Genomic DNA, 21,904 nt, shown 5'->3' with positions numbered 1-21,904 from the left:
ACAAACACTGCAGACTAATCATTGAACACTTGTCTAGCCATCTAGGAGAGTATGCCCAGAATAGCGACAGTACAGTGCTGCATCGCATATCCGCACACAGTTCAAAAGCCCACTTCAGTATTAGTGGGACCAGTACTGCCTATCGCCCGCCCAGCGCGAGTATGAGGTCGCTCAAAAACCTGTGCCTGGTTCCGTTCTCCCAGAGTGGAAACCATAATGGCTGCCGGCTTCTCTTCCACGTCCTGTGCAGAGGGGCGGGCCGTGGGCGAGCCCCAGCCAAGAGCGGGAACCCGGCATCTCACTGTGTTCAGTGAGAGGGGGCTGGAGAATGCAAAGCAGACTCCAGCTCCCTGCGCTGAGATCTGTACAGCGTCCCGCCCCTCCTCTGACTGGCAGGGCTGGGGGCGGGAACGAAGCGGTGCCAGGCCTCAGAAGCCGGGGACTAAAGTTACAGGCGCCCCCGCCGTAAAAGCGCGGTCGGCGCCAAGTCCCCGGCGCACTACAAGTCACATCAGCGCCGCCGCCGTATGAGCGGTCGGCGCAAGTTCCTAAACATGACCCGTCGCTCAGCCATGGCTGCAGCAACATAAGCCCATCACTAATGTCCCCGGCGCACTATAACGCCCAGCAAGCCCGGAGCGTGCTGTGCTTGCCGGAGACACCGAGTACCTGACCGATGCAGGGCCTTGTCCCTGATAGTACTCGTGCTCCACATCCATCAGGTTCTTCTGGGTCTGTGGATGGAGCCCGGCCTCAGGGCTTGGAGGCCGACAGATCCCACTTCCACAGGGCCCTCCAAGGGGATGTGGAAGGAAAACAGCATGTGGGGCTCCGGCCTCTGTACCAGCAATAGGTACCTCAACCTTGCAACACCATGTGGTGAGAAGGGAGCATGCTGGGGACACTATATGTGTCCTCTTTTCTTCCATCCGAGATAGTCAGCAGCTACTGCTGACTATACAATGTGGAGCTATGCGTGGATGTATGACCTCCTTCGCACACAAAGCTAAAACTGAGTAAGCCCGTGATCCCACGGGGGGTGTATAGCCAGAAGGGGAGGGGCCTTACACTTTTTAGTGTAATACTTTGTGTGACCTCCGGAGGCAGTAGCTATACACCCAATTGTCTGGGTCTCCCAATAGAGCGCTGAAGAAATTATACATGTGAATTTGCAAAAAAAGAAAAATATTTACGTATGTGTCTTTGATAAAAAGAAAAATTGAAATATGATGTGATTATTATTTTTGTTTCCACATTCATATGGAAAGGGGAAAACTATAAAAAGTAATGAAAAAGTGAAGAAAAAAGTGGCTGTGATGATGTGCAGTGAGAAATGTATTTATTTCAGGAAAGTGATAATATTCTCACTAAATGTATAGGGCTGATGGTGTAGATACACTGTAATAGATGAGTAACAGCGGATCTGTAGCAAGAACGCTTAGAAGTGAGAAAGGTACAGAGTCACGGTGGGGGAAGCCCACATGGAGAGGTTATTAGAGGTTGACAGCGTGGGAAAAAGTTGTGTGCGCCTGCGCTGTCAACCGCTGTTACTCATCTGTTACAGTGTATCTACACCATCAGCCCTATACATTTAGTGAGAATATTATCACTTTCCTGAAATAAATACATTTCTCACTGCACATCGTCACAGACACTTTTTTCTTCATTTTTTCATTACTTTTTATAGTTTTCCCCTTTCCATATGAATGTGGAAACAAAAATAATCACCACATCATATTTAAATTTTTCTTTTTATTAAAGACACACGTAAATATTTTTCTTTTTTTGCAAATTCACATATATAATTTTTCTATTTTTTCCATTAATCACTTCCGTTTTACATGTAATGACTGGTCCCTATGGGAACGATCCCCCCTTTTTTTGTTTTGTCCACTTTATTACAGCGTCCCCCTCTTTTCCTTTCCCTTTTTTTTTCTTCTTTTTTCTGTTTTTCCCTTTTTTTTCTCTTTTTTCCTCCTTTTCTCTCTCTTACTTTCTCGTCCTTCCCTTCAATTGTTTTTTTTCTTCTTCTTTTCTTTCTCTTTTTTTCCCCTCTTTTTTCTTTTGTCAACACTCACAACTTTATCCATTTCCTCACATGTCCATAAGTCACGAGGAGGATGACATAATTAGTGAATACGTGGCTTACCGCTAACATATATATTGGAGCCTATGGCCCCTTTTTCGCTATAGTATTCTCTGTATATTGTCCTGAGGAAGGGGACGAACATGTCCCTGAAACGCGTAGACCTGTGAAAATAAAGAAAAGGGATTTACTGACATCATTTGGACTCCTGTGGTTTGGCGCGGTATTTAAACCTACTTTTCTCCTGCCTTCTGAATTTACTCCTCGCTGCAGGACCGCTGCCTCCCACATTATTTATATGCTCTCAAAGGGGTTGTGACTGGCACAACCCTACCAGGTGAGTGTTCCTGCTAACATTCACCCCCACGTGTTATACCGGGTAAGACCCTATATGCGCCTTGTCTTTCCACAGTTTCTCTTGCCTTCATGATGAGTATGTGATCAGCTTTTGTCACCAATGAAAGCAGAGTGCAAAAACGCAACTGGTTTTTGCTGCTTTTCTGGTGAGTGAAAATAACTACGTAAATGTACTGTAATCAAATTATACCTCAAAAACTCAGCTAAAAAAAACGCAAAAAGAGCAGGTTTGGTTGCAAAAAAAAAGTAGCAAAAAAGCAACATGTGAATATACCGGTAAACATGGGAAAACGCATGGAAAAAAAGCAATGAACGCCAAGTAATTTTTATTTACATATCAACTATAACTTTTTCAGACTGTTGATTCATAGTATTCTGACCTGTGTTAGACCATCGCTATTATTAACCCAGACTATAAATAAGAGATACCTTTATCTAGAAATTTATTACAACAGAGTCTGACATGGATATTCAGGGACAGCCACTGCCTGAGCGCCACATCTTGTCTATTTATAGAGTGTCAACCTCCGCGGCTAGGCAGTACCAGTTGATTCCCAAGGTCTGTGGTGTTGGTTGGTGTGTGAGTGGACTAGACAATTCTATGTCCACACTGTTGGACCAATTAATCAAAAGGTCCAAAAAAAGTAGATGTTGGGTACTCACCGTAAAATCTCTTTCTTGGAGCCTTCATTGGGGGACACAGAGACCATGGGTTGTATGCTGCTGCCACTAGGAGGCGACACTAAGCAAAAAAAGGAAAACTCCTCCTATGCAGTATACACCCACCAACTGGCAATTATTCCTCAGTTTAGTGAGAAAGCAATAGGAGATAACAAGGAAGAACGAACCATCTTACAGAAGTGAACATTAACTCAACATTCAACAGTAACATTGAACAGTAACATATGTCCAACACAAGGACAGATGGTGGAGGAAGGTTGAACAGGTGGAGGAAGGTTGAACTAGATGGACCTAGGTCTTTTTTCAACCTTAGTAACTATGTAACTATGTAACAAGGCCGGGTGCTGTGTCCCCCAATGAAGGCTCCAAGAAAGAGATTTTACGGTGAGTACCCAAAATCTACTTTTCTTTATCGCCTCATTGGGGGACACAGAGACCATGGGACGTCCTAAAGCAGTCCCACGGGTGGGTCTAATGTTACTCTCAGGGCTGGCCTCGGTCCACTGCAGCCTGCAGAACACGTCTACCGAGGCTCGCATCGGAGGATGCAAAAGTGTGGACCCTGTAGAACTTCGTGAAAGTGTGGAGCGAAGACCAGGTGGCCGCTTTACAAAGCTGCGACGCTGGAGCGTGGTGACGGACAGCCCACGAAGCTCCCACCGCCCTGGTGGAGTGGGCCGTAATCCTGAGTGGGCGCGTTCTCCCTCTTACCCGGTAGGCTTCCAGTACGGCAGAGCGAATCCATCGCGCAATGGAGGACTTGGAGGCAGGTAGGCCTCTGCGCGGGCCGGACGGGAGTACAAAGAGGGAATCCGACTGTCTGAATTGAGACGTCCTGGAAATGTACAGGTGGAGAGCTCTGACCAAGTCCAGCTTGTGGAGAAGAACCTCGCGAGGGTGCGACGGTTCCGGGCAAAAGGAAGGCAGAACAATGTCCTCGTTAAGATGGAAAGAGGAGACCACCTTGGGCAGAAAGGAAGGTACCGAACGGAAGACTACCTTATCTTGGTGGAAAACAAGATATGGAGAGCGTCAGGAAAGCGCCGCTAGTTCAGAAACCCGCCTGATTGACGTGATGGCAACTAAGAAGGCTACCTTCCAAGAGAGGAACGATAGAGACACCTCTTGCATAGGTTCGAAGGGGGAATGCTGTAGAACAGACAGAACCAGGTTGAGGTCCCAGGGCTCCACCAGAGGCTGAACGGGGGGTACCGAATGCGCAGCCCCCTGAATGAATGTGCGAACCTGAGAGCGAGAGGCAATCCTCCTCTGAAAGAGAATGGAAAGAGCAGACACCTGCCCTTTGAGAGAGCTGAGTGCTAGCCCAGCGTCCAGACCAGACTGCAGGAAGGACAACAGAACTGGCAAGGAGAAGGTCATGGCTGTGACCTGGTTAGCTTCGCACCAGTGGAAATAGGCCTTCCACGTACGGTGGTAGATGCGGGAAGAGGAAGGCTTCCGTGCTTTGATCATTGTCTGGACGACCCTTTCTGAGAATCCCGAGGAAGTTAATACTGCGGCTTCAACAGCCATGCCGTTAAATTGAGCGACTGTGAATTCTGGTGAAGAAAAGGCCCCTGAGTGAGAAGGTCCTGGACGTCTGGAAGTCTCCACGGAACGTCGGCGAGAAGGTGCACGAGCTCTGCGTACCACGGGCGACGGGGCCAATCTGGGGCCACGAGAATCACCGGGACTCCTTTCGCCTTGATCTTCTTGACTAGTTTGGGAATAAGCGGAAGCGGAGGAAAGAGGTACGGCAGAGAGCACTGCGACCAGGGGATCGCTAGGGCGTCCGTTGCGAGCGCCAGTGGGTCTCTTGCTCTGGAGACGAACTGGGGCACCTTGTGATTCCACCTGGAGACCAGGAGATCCACGTCGGGGGTCCCCCACCTGGAACAGATCTGTTGGAAGATTCTGGGATTGAGGGACCACTCTCCTGCGTCGAGGCCTTCTCAGCTGAGGAAGTCGGCGGCCCAATTGTCCACACCCGGGATGTGGACCGCCGAAAATGCTGGGATGTTCTGTTCGGCTCAGTCGAGGATTTGAGATACCTCTCTCATCGCCGCTCGGCTGCGTGTTCCACCCTGATGGTTTATGTAGGCCACAGTGGTTGCGTTGTCGAACTGCACCCGAACTGGGTGTCCGCGAAGCAGAGCCTTCCAGTGAAAGAGAGCTAGGCGAACTGACCTGAGTTCCAAGATGTTTATGGGAAGCTTGGTTTCCGGCTCGGTCCAGCGACCCTGCACTGTGAGGTCCTGGAATGTGGCTCCCCATCTTAGCAGGCTGGCGTCCGTCGTGATGACCTTCCATCGAAGGGGAAGAAATGATCTCCCTTGGAGGGTGAGGGGAGAGCGTTTCCACCATTCCAATGACTGTCTGACTCGAGGAGGGATCGCAATTGGCCGATCCAGGGAGTGAAGAGACTTGTCCCATGCCGCTAGAAGGAGGCCCTGAAGAGGGCGAGTATGGAATTGACTGTAGGGTACCGCTTCCATTGACTCCATCTTCCCGAGAGTGCTCATGCAGTACCGAAGGGAGCAACGGGGTGCGCGTTGGAGCTTCCAAATCCCCTTGAGGATAGCTGAGAGCTTGTCCTTGGGCAGAAGAACCCTCGCCTGCATGGTGTCGAAGATCATGCCGAGGAATGAGATGCGTTGAGACGGGATCAGAGATGACTTTGGTCTGTTGATCAACCAGCTGAGACGGGTTAGAGTATCCAGAGTGATGTTGAGACTGTCGCGGCACTCCGATGCCGAGGGAGCCTTGATCAAAATGTCGTCCAGGTACGGGATGGCTAGAATTCCCCGGGTCCGAAGAATAGCCATGACAGTAGCCATCACCTTGGTGAAGACTCTGGGAGCTGTCGAGAGCCCGAATGGGAGAGCAGTGAACTGAAAGTGTTGCTCCTGAACCACGAAGCGTAAGAATCTCTGATGAGCTGGAAAGATCGGGATGTGGAGATAGGCGTCCTGGATGTCCACCGAGCAAAGGAACTCCCCGAGTTCCATGGACGCTATTACTGAGCGCAGAGACTCCATGCGGAATCGCCGGAGACGGACCCGCCTGTTGAGGCGCTTGAGATCCAGAATGGGGCAGACAGTGCCATTCTTTTTCGGTACCACGAAGAAGTTTGAATAAAAACCCCGGAATCTGTCTTGAGGGGGGACGGGAATGATGACCCCGGAGTCTCGCATGGACTGGATGGCTGCGAAGAAGCCTTTGATGAGGGAGGGATCCTTGGGGGGTTTGGACCTGACGAAGCGTGAGCCTGGGAGCGAAGAAAACTCTATCTTGTATCCGTGAGAGACGATGTCTCGAACCCAGGCGTCGTCTATCACGGAAAGCCACGTGCCTCTGAACATGCGGAGACGACCGCCGACCCTGGATGAGGATCCGGGGACGGGGGCCCAGTCATGCGGAGGAGAATCTGTTGGATCTGGAGCTGGAGGGCTTGGGCTGCTGGCCACGTGAACGCCAGGAACGCCAGTGAGGTGTTGCCTTAAAGGAGGGCTTCCGTCTCTCTTGTCGTGCTGGGGATCGCTCCCGACGTGTGTTGGTGATGGTAGAGAATTGACGAAAGGGCAAAGCCCGCCGCTTTGGAGGAGCACGGGAGGTCCTCTGTTGGGGGGAGGAAGGTACTCTTGCCCCCCGTAGCCTCAGAGATGATCTTGTCCAGCTTTTCTCCGAAGAGTCTGGCACCAAAAAAGGGAAGACTGCTGAGGGACTTTTTGGATGCTGAGTCTGCGTTTCACGCTTTTAGCCACAGGGCTCTGCGGATTGCAGTAATGTTGCCGGCTGCCAGGGCGGCGGAAGCAGCAGAGTCGAGGGACGCCGCGACTAGATATTTTCCGGCATGTGCGATCTGATCTGCCAGATCAGCCAGCTCGGGTCTGGGAGCGTCCGCCAGGATACCACGCCGAAGGAGCTTTGCCCAGGCGGAGACAGCCTGGAAACCCAGGTGGCTGCAAAGGCTGGGGTGATTGCAGAGCCGGAGGCCTCAAAGGCCGACCTGGCTAAAGATTCTATGGTCCGGTCCGAGGGATCCTTGAGGGAGGAGCCATCAGACAGCGGCAGGGTAGTGCTGGACGAGAGTCGGAAAATCGGAGGGTCCACTGAAGGGGCCACTGACCACTTCTGAAGAAGCTCCGGTGGAAACGGATAAAGGACCTGTGCCCGCTTGCGCTTCTGGAAACGCTTGTCGGGATGTTCCTACTGTCTGGAGAAAACATCCTCAAACTCCCTGTGGTTGCCAAAGGTTCTTGGCAGCTTCTTGGCCCTTTTGAAAGGGACTGATTGACTGGTAGGAGCCGGATCTACATCCTTCACCTCTAGGGTCTGATTGACAGCAATGACCAGAGTGTCCATCATACTGGTCAGCTTGGAGATATGTTCAGAGTCCAGATCGGAGTCAGAAGCAGAGTCCTGGTCCGAATCTGGGGCTGCCGCAGAAGAGGCAGGAGACAGCGAGCGTGATGCTCTGGCGGCCATAGCAGGGCTAGGGGAGCTGGAGGATGACCCAGAGAGGGACCGCTTCCTAGACCTCCTGTGAGTTCTGCCCTGCCGGACTGAGACGGACTGAGAGAGAGCTGAGGCCCACCCAGGCATGGGGGCCGAGTCCTCGTTACGGGGCGGTGGGGGGCTCCGTAGTAGTCATGGTAGGGGTGCTACAGGCTACGCAGATGGGGGAGGACTGCCCTGAGGGAAACTTCTTTAGGCAAGAGGTGCAGGCGAAGTGAAGCACTATGGCCTGTGGCTGAGAGCGGGTCGCTCTTGTGCTGGACATGGGACAGAAGAGCGAGAATGAGAGAGAGGCAAGGGAAAACAGTCAGGAGGATGCCAGGTGGATGAGGTACTAGGGAAGGAGCTGCCTCCCAGTGGCAGGGCTTACCCAGATTCTGGCGTCCTGTGTGTGAGCTGTCTCTGTGTGCAGGCGCTGTGTCCTGTTCCAGTTTGCAGGCTGAGGGAGCAGAGGTGGGGGCTCCGAGGAGCTGCAGGGACGTGAGGCCGGTGGCTGCACGTGGAGCGTGTCTGCCGCACAGGAGGATCGCAGGGCAGTGATTGCTGCTGAGTGCCCAGGCCGGAGGAGGAGCAGGAAAAGAGCGCGCGAAAAAAACGGCGCGCAGGTGAGGGAAACAAACCTGCAGGGATTGGCCGGGAGAGAGGAGGCCCGTGGTTGGCTGGAAAAGGGCGCGCAGAAGGCCTGCTGTGACTGCCTGGCCTCCTGGGAAAGACATCGGGAGACGGGTATCTTCCAATGATTTTTCGTCTCCCCTCCCTGATCAGGCCGGCTGTGGAGGGCGAACGTGCAGGGGGAGGGGGGCAAGGACCATCCACCTGTCCTCTGTGTGGATGCCCCCCAAACAGTCTTGAGAGTGTTATGGGGGTAGGGTCCTGCCAGACAGGCACAGAAGACAACGGAAGTGGCGGACGGACCCCACTTCTGTGCGACCGGCCTCTAGGAGGGAGAGCAGGGTGAGCGATTACACCCTGTCGCCCGACGAGCTGTGTCTGAAACGAAAAAGCAAAAGATTAAAAAATACAAACCTGAGGGGCTGGGAGCAGCCCCAAGTGTGTCCACCTCCTATGGACACTAAGCTTAAACTGAGGAATGATTGCCAGTTGGTGGGTGTATACTGCATAGGAGGAGTTTTCCTTTTTTTGCTTAGTGTCACCTCCTAGTGGCAGCAGCATACAATCCATGGTCTCTGTGTCCCCCAATGAGGCGAAAAAGAAAACAAACTTTATGTTCATATGTTTATTACTTGTATGGTTTCGATTTTGGCATAGTTTTAATTACATATAATAGGATTTAACATTTTAAGGGAATTATATGTTTTACTAAATGAAAATTCTTTGCTAATACCGGTTATGTTCCGCACAGATTCATCACAGCATCAGTAGAGATAAATATGGTTATCACTTCTGTGCCATTTCAAATTATTTGTTTATTTACAAATGTATCAATTTTTTTTTTTAACTACTAAAATGTAAAAACACTACTGAAGCAGGGTATCTTTGTAACTCGTACTGACCTGGGGAATAAACCTGACGGGCTTTTTTTTTACTACATAATGAGCGCTGTAAAAAATGAAACCCTTAAACAGCGGCAGCAGTTTTTTTCCCATTTCACCCCACATGCAATTTATTTTTTATTTTTCAGTGGTACAATGAATAATGTCATTCAAAGCTACAAGTTGTGCTGCAAAAAACAAGACCTTATATAGTTAGGTCTAGGTCAACAGAAAAATGAAGTTATGACTCTTAAAATGTTAGGAAAATATGAACACACAAACTAACCTGGACACCTGGACATGAAGGGTGTGTGAAATCTTACCCAATCATTTACAATCAAGCAACCATCAAAAACATTCAAACATTTGTTGGCTTTCTGCAGCCCAAAAAGGCAAATGGGATAAAACATACCTGCAAAAGTTGACATTGTCCATCAAAAGCCAGTCTCCTGCTCGTAGAGACTGCACCAAAATTCCATCAACCCACTCAAACGTTCCGCCAGTCTGTCCCTCTACAGAATGAAGGAGCTGATCCTTAAAATTACGTAAACTTTCCAAAATGGCTGTAAATTCTAAATATAAAAACACATTCTTCAGGTAACAGAAAAACAATAATACATTGTCATTTCATTTTTATATCCTACATCGTTTTTACATTGCACAGCATATGTAAATTCAGTTTCAGTCATTTACACACCTGCTTTCGAGAAGGAGTTCAGTTTTCCATTCAACCTCTGGATTTGCACAAGCATAGTATCCAGCTTGTTCAGTACCTCTGTCGAAATGCCATGTCCTCCATTTAGCACAGATCTGGCCTTATGAGTGAGATTTAGGTTGCTCCAGGAGCGCAACAAAATTTCAGTTTCATCCAAAGATATCTCCGTAGCAAGAAGACTATCCCTTACCAATGTTACCACTGCGTTCCAAACCTGTTCAAGGAACTGCTGCCATGGCCTGTTGATATCTGCCTACAAAGTAAAGAAATGATGATTTCCAATTTAATATTTTAGTTGGTCACTTTGATTTGAAAGATAAGTCCAGTAAGACAACTACATGGCCACTCAGCTCCTTTCTTAAGCCCCCGTCACATTTAGCGACTTACCAGCGATCCCGAAAACTATGCGACCTGATAAAGATCGCTGGTAAGTCCCTGGTGAGATGTCACACAGCCAGACCTTACCAACGACTCATTAACGATACAGGTCACAGTAGCGACCTGAATAACGATCTCTGCTGTCATTGGGACCCTGTCACACAGTGTCAAACATAGCGATGTGTCCTGCCCAGCAGGACATCGCCTTTGAAGAAAATGGTCCAGGACATTCAGCAACGACCGGCGACCTCAAAGCAGGGGCCAGGTCGTTGCTGGATGTCACACACAGCGACATGGCTAGCAAGATCGCTGTTGCGTCACGATAACCGTGACTCAGCAGCGATGTCGCTAGCAATGTCGCTTAGTGAGACGTGGCCTTAACTGTGAAATCAGCGTTTGAATTAATATGCAAATAAGGTTGGGGGGGCTACAGGAGATCTAAAGCCTCCGTCACACCAGCGCTATACCCTTGTCCAGCACAGACCTCTCCTGCTTGACTGATGTCATCTATGCTGTGCGACTTCAGGCAGAGCAGTCGTCCAACAAGCAGGAGGAAGCGGCAACAGACGATGAATAGAGCTAGAGTGACGGAGGCTTCAGATCCACAGCCTCATTTAAAAATCAATTCAAACATCGATTTCTCACTAAGGGATGAAGAGACTGGACATGTCAAGATATTGCTGGATTCGGAGGAGCTATATTGTAGAAACCTATTCACTACACACATTCTGCGGAAAATTATAAGAATCACAAATAAAATTGTGGAAATACTTTATCACATTTGGCATACTTATACACTGTGGGAGAACAGAATTTCTGCACAGAAGATGCCTGGTGAAATTCAAAGGGGCTTTGTGGTTTTATCAATGTATTACCTCCAGGACAGCAAAGGGATAATACAAACTAGTCGCCTTCCCTTGCTCGCTGCAGCTCTGCGCCACTGTTCCGTTCTCCATTTCTAAGCTGCTGTAGTGATATCACAACTACAATGCCCATCACCACTGCAACCAATCACTGAGTGCAGTAGCAAAACCAATGTAGAAATGTAGAGCTCACCATTGCAGCGGCAGAGTGTCTATTGTATCCATCTGCTAGCCTATGGGTGATAAAATGTTAACGCCATCAAAACCCTTGTAATAAAGTATGGGATAGGGTGGCTTCCTTCTAATTCTTTTAGACACACACAACTATATATGTTAACAATTGCTTAAACTGCAGTTTATTATATGTGCAGAATCACTATTCTGAATGCACTGCTCTCTGTAAGCAAAAGTTTAAAGAGAAACTTTTTTTTATAATTTTTTATCATCATCATCATCAATTACCGTATTTTTTCGCTTTATAAGACGCACCGGATTATAAGACGCACCCCAAATTTAGACATAAAAAAAAAGGTAAAAAAAAGGAAAATGGGGTCCGTCTTATACTCCGGTGTTCTCTTACCGGAGGGGGGCAGCAGTGGTGGTGAAGCGGGGTCACAGGAGGCACAGGTTGTGCTGGCAGGCGCGGCGGGTCAGTGGCAGCGGGCTCCGTGGTTGCCCGTGGCGTCCGTGGTTGCAGGCGCGGTGGCGTCAGTGGTTGCAGGCGTGGTGGCGTCCGTGGTTGCAGGCACGGTGGCGTCCGTGGTGGCGGCAGCAGCGGCGGCGGGTGAGCCGTGCAGCAGGCCGGTGCAGTGAGTGTCCGCGGTCCCGGTTCAGTGGTGGCAGCGGCGGCGACTGCTCAGTGGTGGCAGCGGCGGGGACTGCTCAGTGGTGGCAGCGGCGGCGACTGCTCAGTGGTGGAGCAGACGGATGTGGTGTTTTCCCAGTGTATCCGCGGTCCCGTTTCAAGTAATGGCGCCCGGAGTGACGCATGCGCAGATGGAGCTCTCATCCAAGGGCTCCATCTGCGCACGCGCTGACTCCCGGAGCAGCACGTGCGCAGATGGAGCTCTCATCCAAGAGCTCCACCGGCGCCATCATTTGAAAGTGGGACCGCGGACAACTGGTAACATGCTGCATAGCCAGCCGCCCGGCCCATACGCACAGAGTGGCAGCCAGCAGGCTGCCCGCCCACCCTGTGTGCAAGCGGCCGGGTACCTGTGCTTGCGTGCGGTGGCAGCCAGGTACCCGTGGCTGTGTGCGGGCGGCAGCCGGGTGCCTGTGTGAGGGCGGCAGCCGGGTGCCTGTGTGAGCGCACGGGCACCCGACTGCCGCCCGCACACAGCACACGGCTGCCGCCCGCACACAGCCATGGGTACCCGGCTTCCACTGCACGCAAGCACAGGTACCCTGCTGCCGACCCCACACAGCACCCGGCTGCCGCCCGCACACAGCCACAGGTACCAGGCTGCCACCGCACGCAAGCACAGGTACCTGGCCGCTTGCATGCAGCCACAGGCACCCGGCCGCCCGATCGCCTCAGACAGGACCCCCCCCCCAGGTACTGCTATATAAGACGCACCCCCCATTTTCCTCCCAAATTTTTGGGAGGAAAAGTGCGTCTTATAAAGCGAAAAATACGGTATCTAGTCTTTTCAAAGTTATGAATGCTTCTAATACTGCATTACTTTATCTTGTTTCCTTCAGTCTAAAAACAACATTTTCAGCATGGCGTTTCACTGCCTTCTACTTCATGCTCTTCTACTTTTGTACTCTGACCCATGATATGAATTTTTTCAATTTATTCGCTTATAGAAATTCAGAATGTTTTGTATCCACCAATACATAAACACACGATAAAGGTGTGGTATTGTCGTAATCGTTCTGACCTGGAGAATTATTTTTACAGCCCGATGAACACATTAAAAACCAAACCCAAAACACCGCGGCAGGGTTGCATTTTTTTTCCTTCACCATTCCCCTCCACTTGTAATTAGGTTCCTGCTTTTCCGTGAAACAATGAAGAATGTAATTTAAAACTACTCATCATGCGCATACCAAGCCCCCTTGTGCCTATGTCCACAGAAAATTAAAAAGTAATGGTATTTAGAAAGGAAGAAAAACATCTGTTTTTAAATAATATGATTACATAGCAACTGTTAACCTAATTGTACCTACATATCTCTCTGCATCTACAGTCATGAGAAAAAAAATAAGTACACCTTTTAACCCATTAGCCCAAAAGGCACATGATTGTGGGGATGATCGCGCATGTAGGGGGCTCAGAAGCCAAGTTCATGGTGGCTTCAATGACTGCAAAGTGTCAAGGTTCTATGGATGTAACAGAAGCCAAAATCATATTCCAATTCCCCCCCCAACATTGTGCTAGAGCTTATTTTCAAACACTATGTAGATCAGGGGGTCTCAAACTCAGCTGCGTGTATGGGTCGCTCATAGAGAAAAAAAAATTGCAGGGGCTGTAATCTTTGCAGGACAAAGTGACATTTGTAGTGATATCATATTTTTTTTTTTCTATACATCTTTGGATCACTTTCTTGAATATTTTTTTGCTTGTTTAATATAACAAATGTGCACTTATTGTATAAGTTTAAATATAAAAAAAGCATTTTTAATGGTAAAAAATGGTCATGCTTTATTTTGATTTTTTTTTTTACAGTTTATCCCCTTATTGAAGGTAGTATTGTTTTACAATTAGCAGCATTATATAGTAATCTTGGCCAACATCTTGTTGTACTGTCCCCAATCCTTGTGCCTTGTAGTACTGTGCCCCATCCCTGTGCCCAGTAGTACTGTGCCCAATCCCAGTGCTCTATAGGAAGCTGCCCCATCCTTGTGCCCTGTAGTAACGTGCCCCAGCCTTGTGCCTTGTAGTACTGTGCCGCATCCCTGTGCCCTGTAGTACTGTGCCCAATCCCTGGGCCCAGTAGTACCGTGCCCAGTCCCAGTGCTCTATAGTAAGATGCCCCATCATTGTGCCCTTTAGTAACGTGCCCCATCCTTGTGCCCTTTAGTAACGTGCCCCATCCTTGTGCCCTTTAGTAACGTGCCCCATCCTTGTGCCCTGTAGTAACGTGCCCCATCCTTGTGCCCTGTAGTAACGTGCCCCATCCTTGTGCCCTGTAGTAACGTGCCCCATCCTTGTGCCCTGTAGTAACGTGCCCCATCCTTGTGCCCTGTAGTAACGTGCCCCATCCTTGTGCCCTGTAGTAACGTGCCCCATCCTTGTGCCCTGTAGTAACGTGCCCCATCCTTGTGCCCTGTAGTAACGTGCCCCATCCTTGTGCCCTGTAGTAACGTGCCCCATCCTTGTGCCCTGTAGTAACGTGCCCCATCCTTGTGCCCTGTAGTAACGTGCCCCATCCTTGTGCCCTGTAGTAACGTGCCCCATCCTTGTGCCCTGTAGTAACGTGCCCCATCCTTGTGCCCTGTAGTAACGTGCCCCATCCTTGTGCTCTGTAGTAACGTGCCCCATCCTTGTGCCCTGTAGTAACGTGCCCCATCCTTGTGCCCTGTAGTAACGTGCCCCATCATTGTGCCCTGTAGTAACGTGCCCCATCATTGTGCCCTGTAGTAACGTGCCCCATCATTGTGCCCTGTAGTAACGTGCCCCATCATTGTGCCCTGTAGTAACGTGCCCCATCCTTGTGCCCTGTAGTAACGTGCCCCATCCTTGTGCCCTGTAGTAACGTGCCCCATCCTTGTGCCCTGTAGTAACGTGCCCCATCCTTGTGCCCTGTAGTAACGTGCCCCATCCTTGTGCCCTGTAGTAACCTGCCCCATCCTTGTGCCCTGTAGTAACCTGCCCCATCCTTGTGCCCTGTAGTAACGTGCCCCATCCTTGTGCCCTGTAGTAACGTGCCCCATCCTTGTGCCCTGTAGTAACGTGCCCCATCCTTGTGCCCTGTAGTAACGTGCCCCATCCTTGTGCCCTGTAGTAACGTGCCCCATCCTTGTGCCCTGTAGTAACCTGCCCCATCCTTGTGCCCTGTAGTAACGTGCACCATCCTTGTGCCCTGTAGTAACGTACCCCATCCTTGTGCCCTGTAGTAACGTGCCCCATCCTTGTGCCCTGTAGTAAGGTGCCCCATCGTTGTGCCCTGTGGTAACGTGCACCATCCTTGTGCCCTATCCCTGTGCCCTGTAGTAATGTGCCGCAAGAGGCAGCCTAGGGGGCAGCATACAGCCTGTGGGCTGCATGTTTGAGACCTCTGGTGTAGATCATTATGGACATACATTTCTATTCATCTTTTCAAAGGATAGGGTCCAAGTCTTTTAGTTTGTTCACATGCAACTATACAAGTTTTAGCCCTGCCATTATGTCCTGGCAACCCTTCTAAGCAAGACATACTATTTTATTTCTAATTGTACGGTCATAAACTTGAAAATTTAACATGCTAACTAAAGCCTTAAGGCTATGTGCGCACTAGAAAAGTGATTTTTCTCAAGAAAATTTCTTAAGAAACTTCTGGGAGTTGAAGATTACCGCAGTAAAACGCACCAAATCCGCGGGAAAAACGCATGCGTTTTTGCCGCAGGTTGGTCCCTGCTGTTTTTTTATGCTGAACAGAAATAAATAATATAGATAATAGATAGATAATCGATAGATAGACAGATAATGGATAGAGGGAAAGATGGATAGATGGATAGATGAGAAAGACCTATATAATGTCCCACCCCCCTGCATATTCTAAGCTGGCACCCTTTAGTGACTTTCATGTGGCACTAAAGGGTGCCTAGCCTTGTATTTAGCCAAAAAATAAATAAAAAAAAAAAAAATGACGTGGGGTTTCCCCTATTTCTCTATCGCTTCATTGGGGGACACAGGAAACCATGGGTGTATGCTGCTGGAAGTATGCTGCTGGGACTAGGAGGTGACACTATGCAAATAAGAAAGATGGCTCCTCCCCGCAGTATACACCCACTGACCGGAGCTGAGGAGATCAGTTTTTGCTTAGTGTCCGAGGAGGTTGGACACGCAGGGGCTGCTCTCAGCCCCTCAGGTTTGTATTGTTGTGTTTTATTAATGTTTTCCCTTTGTTTTTCAGACACAGCTCGTCGGGTGACAGGGTGTAATCGCTCACCCTGCTCTCCCACATAGAGACCGGTCGCACAGAAGTGGGGTCCGTCCGCCACTTCCGTTGTCCTCAGTTTCTGTCTGGCAGGACCCTACCCCCCTAACACTCTCAAGACTGTTTGGGGGGCATCCGCACAGAGGGACAGGCGGATGGTCCTTGCCCCCCCTCCCCAAACTCTCTCACTTCCGAGCCTGATTGTGGGGTAGGAGGACGAAGACCGTACCCAGGATGGAGAGGTACCTTTCCAGTCTCCCCTAGACTATGCCCGGGACGACCGTCGAGACGTCTTCGCTCGCCTTCCAGGATGGATCCAGGATCACATCAAGACAAGCCGGGACCTCAGATAAGTACTCCACTCCCCCCTCCTTTTCCACGTCCCGGGTTATGGGGAGGGATCCCGGGTATAGAAACCCACAGTCTTTTCCTCCTGGGTCAGGGGGTCCCATATCTCCCCTAGAACCCCTCACCTTAGGCCCCTTGGTAGTTATTTCCCCGGTTCCGTGACCTCCCTGCGTTCCCCCGACCGGCCCCCCTGCCGTGGCGTCCATTATCCGGCGTCCCCTCCGGCGGCCTATCCTCAAACCTTAGCCCCCGGCTCCATTGCGGCCCGGCGTTCCCTCCGGCGGCCTACTCTTAAAATTTAGGCCCCGGCTCCATTGCGGCCCGGCGTCTCCTTGCGGCCCGGCGTCTTACCCTTACAAATTTAGGTCCCGGCTCCACTGCGGCCCGGCGTCTCCTCCGGCGGCCTACTCTTAAAATTTAGGCCACGGTTCCATTGCGGCCCGGCGTCTCCTCCGGCGGCATACCTTTACAAATTGAGTTCCCGGCTCCACTGCGGCCCGACGTCTCCTCCGGCGGCCTACCCTTAAAAATTTAGGCCCCGGTTCCATTGCGGCCCGGCGTCCCCTCCGGGGCCTACCTTAAAATTTAGCCCCCGGCTTCATTGCGGCCCTCTGTGTCCGCACGCTCTCCTGGCCACGCCCCCAGCCGGGTATTCAGCCCGCGCACGCGGGCTTTTCAAATTCTTCCAAGGGCTAGCGTTCCTGTGCAACCGCTGCCCACCTCCTTCCTGGCGCCTGACGTCACCCCCCGGCGCTGAGACTCCCGGGGACCGTCACTCCTGCCCACTCTTCCAGCCTCCCGGCTCGGTAAGTAGCCCCACCGCCGCAGCTTCAGCGCCCCCCGCAGGCAACCAGTGCGACTCAGGCCCCCCGCAGTCACCGCTCCGGGCTGCCCACCACCACTTGCCTCACTTTTTTACTCCCGGTCCCTGTAAGACTGCAGAGTTAAAAAAAAAGATCTTAAGCATGCCGCAAAACCGGCTCTCCTGTTACCGTATGGCTATAGAGCTACTTCAGTCCGGGAATATTAACAGCCCCCCTCCCCCCTTCTACAGGTGCGAGATACCAATCTCCTACACGCACTCCATTTCTAGGGGTTTTCCAGCGTACTATGGTCCTATCCATTTACACTGTCTGTGTATCTTGTGCTCCTGCCTACTTTCCTGTTCCTACTACCTAGTGTGTCAGTGTTTTTCGCGTAGGGTCACCATTGGTGGGTTAATGTTCCTCATGCCCTCTGCTGTCTTATACCTGCCTACCACAGGGTCATTGACCCGTCCACTTTTTTCAACCTCAGCCTGTCCACTATCCAGTGTGCCAGTGTCTCCATTTACCTGTCTGCTATACAGTGTGCCAGTGTTCCCATGTGCCTGTCCACTACCCAGTTTGCCAGTGTTTCGCTTGAAATGGTCTACACCAGTGTGCCCGTGGTCTTCACCTGTGTGCCAGTGTCTTCATGTACTTGCCCACTATCCCGTGTGTCAGCGTCTCTACGCACTGGCCTACATCTCCGTGCCAGCGCTTCCCTGTTCCTGTCCACTATCCAGTGTGCCAGTGTTTGTGTGCCCCAATACCCGGGTGCCAGTGTCTGTGCCATGCCGGTCTGCCCCAATACACAGGCACCTTTGGGATTCTGCCCGCTATTCAGTGGGCCGGCGTTTCTACGCGCATTTGTTTACTCTGGTGTACCAGTGTCCTCTCGAGCCGGCTCACCATTCAGTGCGCCAGTGTTTCTTTACGCACCTGTTTACACCACTGTACCAGTGTCGTGTGACCCTACCCACTGTTTTGGGTGTCAGGTCTCTAATCGCACCTGTCTGTTTCTGCAGACAAAAGAATTTTTTCGTATATAGACCATCAAGTCCAGCATCCAGATTGACAGTACCACAAATCTGTCCACTTGCTTGTGTGCCAATGTCTCTATATGTCGGTCCATCTTCCAGGGTGCCAGTATCCTCTATCCAGAGTGTCTCTAGGGACCTACCCACCATCCGGTGTGCTAGTGTTTCTTGAATGGGCCCTCTATCTCGTGTACCTGTTGGCTATATGCACCTGTATACTACAGCGTGACAAGGATTTGATGAGCCGTGCCAGTCTCCACTATCCAGTGTATCTCTATGCACCTACCCACCATTCGGTGTGCTAGTGTTTTCTTGCATGTGACCTCTATCTTTTGTGCCAGCGTTTCTATATGCACCTGTACACTACAGCGGACAGTGATTTGATGAGCCTGCCCACTAGCCTTTGGGCCAGCACTTATCCGAACCAGAAGCCAGATACAGCAACTGGCTTAAGTGCTTTGCTCAGCTTTTCCGCTCATCCCTGACAGAGGCGAGAGCTCCATCCATCTCTGCCCCATGAGGCGGCACGGCAGCAGCTGTCACATTCAGTGCCAGTACTCCTGATCGATGATCCTGCCCGCTACCTAAAGGGCTAGCGTTTCTCCACTCCAGAGCCTGGATACTGTAACAGGTATGTGTTTCTCTACTCTCGACCCAGTGATTCGAACAGACTGAGTCACCTAGTAGGTCAGCCATTTCCCTCATCTCCGACTGAAGCGAGGACTAGGTTCCGCAGGGAACCCATGATGCGGCACGGTTGCAACTGTCAGCAGGTTGCTCCCCAGTGACCCAGGACTCTCTCCTACTTCAAACCACCCATTCAGGTGACCTGGAGGTAAGCCAGGGTCCTTTGGACCAGTTCATTGTCTTTCCTTCCTGCACCAGCTATTTTCTCACTTCCCAGTGATCTGCATCCATACCTCTGGAGTAACCTTGAGGTAAGGCTACACGCGAACATTTAACTGGAGAGTCGTGTGCTTCGCCCCCGGCAGCAAGCACGGACCCCATGACGCGGCACAGCAGCAGCTCTCTTTTGGTCGCTTCCCAGTGACTCGAGACGTTCTCCTACCTCGCACATGCATGTAAGGTAACCACGAGGTAAGGCTTCTTATCTCTTGACCGTACGTTGGCTCCGTCGTTTTCTTGAAGCAGCAGTCATTTTGGTTCCCAAATGAGGTACGCAGTGTACAGCTCTGTCTGCTAACCAGTATGTGGACCGTTTTTTACTTCCTGCCACCCCCCTCGGGTGGTTCATAGTACTTCTGGTATCCGCCTATTTTTTGGCTTAGACCAGCCTTGGCACTAGGGTTCAGGCCAGGCACTGTACATGTCTAAAGCCGTTACTTACATTCTCTCTCTTTCAGATAGAGTTCAGATTCCTCAGTCCCTTCTCAGTCAACAGATGAAGTTAAGGACCAGACACAGGAGGCGTCCAATCATCGATTCCACGGAGGACCAGTCTCCCCAAGGGACCTCTAGTATCCTGATGGCCCACTCATTGGGTTCACTCTTCCAGACAGGTCGTAGGTTCCAATGTTTGTCTTCTGTCCTTTTTTCCCCAACAGAATCCTCCAGGGAGCCCTGATTACTCAAGCCACTGGGGGTTTCCACCCGAACACTCAACACTACAGCGAGTGATCCCCGTCTGATCTACCAGTCTTCGCCAACACCTAGACATGACCTGCTTCAGTTGCAGGCCAAGAGGGGTCTTCTTTTCTTCTGTCCCGGGTCTGCCTCCCTTCCCTCGTAGCCATTCTAGATGGCTCTTGGAGATATGCTAGATCTTTCCGTAGTCTCCGCCATACCAAATTCCATGCCCGTTTTCCACCGCTTGGTCTCAGTCGCTTGTGCATCCCTGCACTTTTTCAAGCAGAGTTCCTGCCAGACCATTTAGACTCACATATTCTCACTCATTTCCTTCCCCTCGTCGTCATCTCTAGTTGTGACTGGATGACGCATTTTACAATAATATTGAGAATGTTTTATTCATTCTCCCGTCATTCTCCCATTTTCCTTGCCACCTTCCAGGAATAGGCGTCCCTCCCCTGGTCGGCTAGCGCTTAAGCCGACGACATAGTTCGAGCCCTTTCTTGAAGTCCCCCTCGAAAGGGTCTTCCTTCTTCCACTTCAGGTCATATATCCCAGGTCTTGTGCCTCTTTGTCATTCTCAGGAGCCTTCCCCCATGGGGGTTCTCCTTCCCACAATTCACTGCAATGATCACCCAGTACCCGACTACAGAGTTCGAGTTTTTTCCCAGTCACGTCATTGTAGATGCTCGGATTCCCTTCTCCTGTCTGTCACGTCACAGTGGTAATCGGTCCTGAGAATTCCTTTGGCTCTCTAACCCTGTCATTTTTCTCCGAGCCTCACAGGTTCTCTGAACCCCTTCCATACACAGGAGAATTATCTCCCGTATTATTTTACCCGTCCGCAGGCTGTTTCTTCCACTAGGGTCAGATCACTTTCCTCGGGTACTGTGGAACCAACGGGTCACGTTCCCCTATGGCGGAATTCCCTTGCACGCTTCTCGAGTATCCCGACTCCCTTGCAACCTTTTAGGCAGTCGGTTTCCCTTTTAGTCATTCTGCGGCAATAAGGGGCCAAGGCTCCTTTGGCCTCCGCTTTCTAGCTCCTACCTCTACCAGGTGCCCTAGCCTTTCGCTCATTCTTACACTCTCAAACGTAGTGCCAGGGTCTGTCGAGTTCTTTCTCTCTTAGCCCGACCTATTGCTGTCAATCGCCTTAGATCCTTAGCTTTCTTAGGTACAGACCTCAGACGATGCAGTTTCTCCCTGATCATCCAATTCCCCAGCACACGCATTTTACACTAGTTCTTAGTACTCCCTAGTACTCTAACTCTTCTCCTGTACTTCAGCCCCTGGCCGGATAAGGGTTCCTTACGGGGTCTAGGACCAGGTTCCGGTCAAAGAACCTTGTCTCTGCTAACCCTGTTTTCGGGTTTTTCTTTTCCCACCCTTAGGGACTGCTTTAGGACGTCCCATGGTTTCCTGTGTCCCCCAATGAAGCGATAGAGAAAAGTAGATTTTGGGTACTCACCGTAAAATCTCTTTCTTGGAGCCTTCATTGGGGGACACAGCACCCGACCTTTTCGAAGACTTCAATGGATTCGGAATGTTATAGATTTCAAGTTTCTCCTCGTACTGCTTTTACACAAACTGATCTCCTCAGCTCTGGTCAGTGGGTGTATACTGCGGGGGAGGAGCCATCATTCTTATTTGCATAGTGTCACCTCCTAGTCCCAGCAGCATACTCCCAGCAGCATACACCCATGGTTTCCTGTGTCCCCCAATGAAGGCTCCAAGAAAGAGATTTTACGGTGAGTACCCAAAATCTACTTTTTTTGTAGCCAGCTAGGGTAAAGCAGATGGCTGCAGCCTGCAAACCACAGCTGGCAGCTTCACCTTGGCTGGTAATCCAAAACAGAGGGCACCCCACGCTGTTATTTTACATGAAATAAATAATTTAAAACAAAAAAGTGGGGTCCCCACCAATTTGGATCACCAGCCACGGTAAAGC

General features: G+C 50.6%; 1 protein-coding gene across 2 annotated transcripts in view; it reads right to left on the bottom strand.

Moving 5' to 3' along the window:
• MDN1 (midasin AAA ATPase 1) overlaps positions 1–21,904 on the bottom strand; it is a 585,757-nt gene that overhangs the window by 298,077 nt on the left and 265,776 nt on the right. For both annotated transcript variants that reach the window (XM_075340129.1, XM_075340130.1), the window contains exons 43-44: positions 9,833–10,103; positions 9,548–9,707 (exon numbers count right to left, since the gene is read on the bottom strand). In XM_075340129.1, coding sequence (XP_075196244.1) covers positions 9,548–9,707; positions 9,833–10,103 — 431 coding nt within the window. The remainder of the gene's footprint in view (positions 1–9,547; positions 9,708–9,832; positions 10,104–21,904) is intronic.

This window comes from Anomaloglossus baeobatrachus, chromosome 3, assembly GCF_048569485.1.
Source record: "Anomaloglossus baeobatrachus isolate aAnoBae1 chromosome 3, aAnoBae1.hap1, whole genome shotgun sequence".
In the NCBI taxonomy this organism is placed as follows: domain Eukaryota; kingdom Metazoa; phylum Chordata; class Amphibia; order Anura; family Aromobatidae; genus Anomaloglossus; species Anomaloglossus baeobatrachus.
The sequence above is the reverse complement of the archived record's forward strand: the minus strand, read 5'-3'. Positions and strand labels throughout refer to the sequence as shown.